Source organism: Equus quagga, chromosome 16 (assembly GCF_021613505.1).
Source record: "Equus quagga isolate Etosha38 chromosome 16, UCLA_HA_Equagga_1.0, whole genome shotgun sequence".
NCBI lineage: Eukaryota > Metazoa > Chordata > Mammalia > Perissodactyla > Equidae > Equus > Equus quagga.
The window spans coordinates 3,189,081-3,195,036 of NC_060282.1; the positions used below are offsets into that span (position 1 = coordinate 3,189,081).

Genomic DNA, 5,956 nt, shown 5'->3' on the forward strand with positions numbered 1-5,956 from the left:
TGGCCGTGCGTGGGGGCCCTGGGGCAGACCGCCCCCAGCCTCTCTGCTCCCAACCAGGCCAGCCCTGGGCTCCTCCTCCCACCTCCGCCCACTCCTTGACCCTTTCCCTCAGCCTGGGAAGGGGCCGACCCCCAGGCCCACTGAGCATGGCAGTCTGTGCCCTCAAGCAGGCCAAGGCCCCCACACACCCAGCCCCCGAGGCACCCCACCCTGGGCTGATGAGAGGGCGTGTCCCCCCACCCGAGCAGAGATGGCCTCCATCACCCCCTCCCTCCTCTGGACGTCTAAGGCTGAAAGGAGGACGCCTGGTGGAGGCAGGACAGGGCGGCCACCCTGCTGGGCACAGGCCCCAAGGAAGTACCAAGTGAACCCACCCTCCCTGCAGGGGGCTAGAACCTGGGGACCCAGCCTGGCCTTCCCTGCCCCAGGTCCCCCAAACGGCACAGGGCAGGCCCGGCTCAGGCCACTCTGTGAACTGGAGCGCAGGGACCCGGCGTGGCCACCAGGGGGAGCCCCAGCAGGTCCAGCCCCGGACAGTGGCCTCCTGGGCCCCACGCACCGTGCAGGGCCACCCGCCCACCCTGCGCGGCCGCGCACCGGCTCTCAGCACACACAGCCACAGGGACCTGTTTATTGCCTTCGAGTGTCCGGAACATGTGACCGCCCAGACCCAATAATTTAAGGTGCCATGAACATGTCGGGGCGAGGGGCCACAGACGAGGGGTCGGGCCCCCAGCAGTCAAAAAACACACCTGTCCCCCAACAAACGGGCCAGAGAGGAGAGCTGCCCAGGGCAGTGTGGGGAGGGCGCTGGCGGGAGGGCCAGGGACCGGGGGCCCCCAGTAAGCCTGAGAGAGACAGACAGCGCCGAGAGCACAGAGACACAGGACACAGAGACAGAGATAGAGACACACACAGCAGAGACAGAGACAGAGAGAGCCAAGAGCACAGAGACAGACACAGAGATACAGAGACACACAGCACAGAGAGAGAGAGAGCCGAGGACAAAGAGATGATAGAGCCTTGGGCACAGAGACAGAGAGACATGAAGAGATGGAGGGCACGGAGACAAAGGGAAAGGGGTCCAGAAGGCGCTGACACAGGCAGACAGACGCAGGGAGAGACAGACGGACAGACACAGCAAAGGGCGTGCGGGCGCGCTGGACCAGTCGGACGCAGGCGCGCTGAGGTGTCCGGAGAAAGGCGAGGTGCAGGCAGCCGGGGCGGGGCCCCCGCGGGCGAGGTCCTGAGCTACATGACACAGCATCTGGTCCTGTGTGTGTGCGGGTCTTTGAACCGCAGTCTCTGTTTAGGCCGGTACTTTTCCAGGTAGGTGAGCTGTTTGCTGTTGATGGCTCCGCGCCGCTTCCTGGGGAGAAGGGACCAGGGTGCGGATCGGGCGGGACCCGGGCTCGGCCACGTGACCTGCCCCAGGGGGCTCGAGGCCCAGAGTCCAGCGGGGCTGGGGCGGGTCCTTGTGGCCAGCAGAGCCCGTCCTTTGCCCAGGCTGTTCCCGCTGCCAGAATCCCCCTTCCCCGGCCCCCTGCAGTCACCCCGGCTGGCCTTCAACTCACCTGGCTATCACCTCCTCCAGGCTGACTCCCTGGCTTCCATCCCCCCATGGTCCCCACCCTCCCATGGCCCCATGTGTACCCGACTGTCACCCACCCCCAGGCCGTGGGCTCCCAGAGGGCCACAGGGGGCAGCTGGCACCTCTACTGTCTGGGAGGGAGGGGAGGACCTCAGGGGATGGGGTGCGGGGGGCACCTGGGCTGCTCACCAAGCACTTCTGGAGCCATCCCTCCCCACCTGCCCGTGACCTCAGGCATGGCCATGGCCTCGCTTTGGCCGATGAAACATGAGTGGCAGAGACACACATGTCTGCCAGATAAAGCTTTGGAGCCATCGTATGGCTCCACGATCGCCCTGTCCCTCCAGCCCAGCGACCAGCAGTGCTGGAGAAGGGGCAGCCCCCACGGCCGGCATCCCAGGGTCCCTGAGCAGAGCCCCTGCTAACTGCGTCAGGCCACAGAAGTGAGAGACTAGCCTGGGCTGTTCTCGGTCCCCAGGGTCTGGGCCCACTTGTTACTCAGCACGGCCCGGCCTGCCCTGACTCACGCACCCCGGGGTGAGGGAAGCACAGGCCACAGGAAGTGGGACCAGCCCAGGCTCAGTGAGGGGTGGGGTGAGGGGAGGCTATGGGGATGCCCAGCCCTCGCCCTGGTGCTGCTCCTGGGATCTGTGCCCATTCGCAGAGCTGCAGTGAGCTCACAGACAGAAAAGAGTGTGCGCGAGTGTGTGTATTTGTGTGTGCACATGTGCACGTGCCGAGCTCCCTGAGGAGGCCAGAGCTCCTGCAGGCACAGATGCTCACCAGTGCACGCAAAGCTGGCGGCTTGGCTGGTAAACAAGCCTGCCCTGGGGAGAACACGACGGCTGTGCCCTGGGAGCCACCGTCAGAGGCGCAGGGGGGAGCACAGCCTCCACAGTGCGTGCACGTGGCTGCGGGTACATGTCGCACGCACACACACACGGTGGGTGGGGCTGGAGGGTGGCTGGGGCCAGCGCAGCACCAGCGCCTCTGCAGTCAGCCCCGGCCGTCCCTGCTGTCGCCCCAGGACCCCTGCACCAGCCGGGCCTCCTCTCCCGGGAGCAGCGGGCCACAAGGAAGCAGTGGGCCTGGAGATCTCCATGGGGGCCGAGGAGGGGCGGCTGGGAGAGGCCGACTGGGGCCACAAGGGCCGGCCAGGACCGCAGGGGGCAGTCACAAGGGCAGCTCTCAAGGACGCCGTGTGTGAGCATCCCCGGGGGTGCGGAGGCAGAGTGGACAAGGTGCTGGGAGAGGTTTGTGGGTTTCTGTTTGTCACCGAAGGGCTGGAGTGGATAGCTTCTGGGGCTCCTTCCTCTTCTGGAAGGTGAGAGGAGTGACATCCCCATGTCAGGATCACGGGGCCTGAAGAGTTGTTATTTGCCCGACTCCCTACTGTCAGAGACGGGGCTGGGCCTGCTCGTTACTCAGCATAGCCCGGCCTGGCTGACCAATGCACTCCGGGCTGAGCCACGAGATGGGACCGGCTGGGCCTTCACCGCAGCCTCTCCTCACCACACCGCCCAGCACCCGCCAGCAGGGCACACACACAGGCACAGGCCTCACTTGGAGCCCGGCAGCCTGACTGCGGGGCCCTCGTGGCCTGGAGGCTGTGTTGGTACCACAACATGAGGCTGGTGGGACTGGGGGACACCTCAGAGGACACCCCAGGGCCAGGGGTCAGGAGTGCCCACTGATAAGGTGCCAGGCCCCTGCAGGGTGGGGAGTGCAGGATAAGGGCCCCCTAAACCCACACCCCCAGGCGCTCACCAACCGCCCTCCCCCACCGGCTGGCCACTCACTGTCGGATGAACTGGATGGCGTCCTCGTACTTCATCCCACTCTCGATGAGGGCCAGCGCCACAAGAACAGGAGCCCTGGGGACACACGGCAGAGTCATCCAAGCTCTGCCCCCTCACCTCCCTCCCCTGACAGGCCGCCTATGGAAGATGCCCTCACCCTCACGGCCGAGGACGGCTCAGACGCCCCCCAGTCCCTCATGGTTGGCACTGACTCACAGCTCAGCCCGACCTCCTGGGTCCAAATCCTGCTCCCTCCCATCTCTGCTGTGTGACCTCAGGTGGACCAGGCAACCTCTCTGTGCCTCAGGCTCCTTGTGTGTAAAATGTGTTGCTGGGAGGACTGAAGGAGAACAGCACAGCCGAGCTTGGGTGTGGCCCCGGCTAAGAGCTTGATGCTCTACCAACCCCACCTGCCTGGTCTTCCCTCTGCCAACTGGGGGTTCCCCTGCCTGGGTCCTTTCAGGCAAAGCCAGGCTGTTTGGTGGGGGCAGGGGTCTTTGGGCCTGGGGAGGGGGTGCTGGCAGTGCCTTCCTGCTCAAGTGCAGGGACAAAGCTGCAACCACAGCAGGAGAGAATGGGGTCAGACTTCGGGAAGGACTTCCTTGCTGCGAGGTGGTGGAGGCCATGTCCGGGCGCCCTCTGGGAAGTAGGGCACGTGAGATGCCGGCTCAGACCCACACCGGACAGCAAGTCAGACCACAAGATCCCAAGGGCAGGCGAGCCCCGCCCGGCCCCCTGCTCACCGTCCCAGGCCGGCCACGCAGTGCACAGCCACGCAGCTGCCGGGGTCATCACAGAATTTGGCCTTCAGCAGGCTCAGCCAGTCCTCCACCACTTTGCCGGGAGGGGGCGCCCCGTCATCGAACGGCCAGTCCTGCAGAGGGGAGCAGCGTGAGGACCCCGATGGAGGGTCGGGGGGAGAGGCGGGGCCCAGGCCGCCGGCCTGCGGGCTCCACAGGGTCAGGGCACTCAGGAGCCCCCGAGGGTGGGAGGCAGCGGGCGGCAGAGGTCACTCGGAGGGGCGGGCTCTTCACCCTCTTCTGCTCACCGCAGCTGTTCCCTCCTCCAGGAAGCCCCCTGGGAATGCTCTGCCCTTTTCTTTCGGGAGCCCCAGGAGTCCTACTCGCCCTTCCTGACAGCCCGCACTGTGGTTCTAGGGTCAGAGAGGTTCCGGGTCAGCAGGCCCAAAGGGTCTGGTCCACAAGCGTGGTTGCCCCGTGCCTCTCCACGTCCCCAGCCCACAGCACGGCCACACAGAGCAGGCCAGCCCGGTGACCAGGAAGAAGTGAAGAGAGGGTTGGAAGGGGAGGCCCGTCACTCGGGGGCCAGGGTGCCTCATGGTCAGCTCCACCTGCGGCCTCTCCAGACGCTCGTTTTGAAGACTTAGCTGTGCCACCCGCCTCCACCAGCTCCCAGACGAGGGGAGGCGCCCCATGGGGGGTCGGGCCAGGCTCAGGGCACAGGCAGTGAGGACAGAGATGCTCGAGGCCTGGGGCAGCAGACCCAGAGCGGGCACGGTCCCAGAACGAGTGCTGTAGGCACCAGGGGTGAACCTACGTGGGCCCCACTCCCCAGGCTGACAGGGAGACATCCCTGGGCCCAGCTAATCCTGCCCCCAGCCTCCAGAAGCGGCAATGCCCGGGGGCAGCCATCTGCATGGCCCCCGTAAGTCTAACAGCCTCCTTTGTGCTGCGGCGGGCGGGCAGGAAAGGGCACTGCACCCCGCACGGACAGGCGCTTCCCACGGGTTCACCTCGTGGCCACAGGCACCCACGCCTTACAGGTGAGGCACCAGGGGCCACACAGCCAGGCAGGGGCGGAGGCGGCTTCAGGCCAGGCCTATCCCACCCCAGCTCCGGCTGCGTCCACCACTCCAAACTGACGATCAGAGGTGACTACACACAGTAACATGGGTCATAAATGGGTCCTTGAATGAAAAGTGATAACTAAGGGCTGAGGAGCCCAAGGCCCGAGCAGAGCCAGGTGGGGCCTGCTGGACACAGGACCGCGCCCCCCTGCTCCATGCCCCCAGCCCGAGGCGGGCAGCCCTGCGCTGGGGAGGCACCGGGAACCCACAGCCTGTCCCACAGGAATGTGGCAGCACAGCCGCCTGCCCTCCGCCTGGACACGTTTCCCCAGGGCCAGGGGACCAAGGAAACAGCCCCAAGGGTCCCTCCCCACAGCCTTCACAGATAGCCGCCCCGGGGACCAGCCAGGTGTGCCCACCCACCCTCCCGCGGCACCTGCTGCCCAGCAACAGGGCCCCAAACACAGGCAGCGAGATGAGGCCCTAAGACAGGCCCGGATGCAGAGGAGCCAGCAGGAGCCACTGGGGGCTCGCGGTGCCCACAGTCACCTGGGGGCTGTGGGTGGCCTCTGAGCCTCGGGCTGTCTGCATAGTGGGGCTGCGTTCTCCACCAGGCAGGACTATCAGACCCAGCCCGTGAAAGGGAGCACACCTGGACGGGGGCGCACCTGGAGGAGAGCTGCACCTGGAGAGGGGCACACCTGGAGGGGTTCTGCACCTGGAGGGGGAACTGCACCTGGAGAGGGGCACACCTGGAGG

General features: G+C 66.3%; 1 protein-coding gene across 8 annotated transcripts in view; it reads right to left on the reverse strand.

Moving 5' to 3' along the window:
* Window positions 1-617: 617 nt before the first annotated feature.
* PTP4A3 (protein tyrosine phosphatase 4A3) overlaps window positions 618-5,956 on the reverse strand; it is a 19,589-nt gene continuing 14,250 nt past the window's right edge. For 7 of the 8 annotated variants that reach the window (XM_046642668.1, XM_046642666.1, XM_046642665.1 and 4 more), the window contains exons 4-6: window positions 4,134-4,264; window positions 3,391-3,465; window positions 1,376-2,908 (exon numbers count right to left, since the gene is read on the reverse strand). In XM_046642668.1, the coding sequence (XP_046498624.1) occupies window positions 2,371-2,908; window positions 3,391-3,465; window positions 4,134-4,264 (744 nt within the window). In that variant the 3' untranslated portion in view covers window positions 1,376-2,370. The other variant, XM_046642671.1, reaches the window with a different exon arrangement.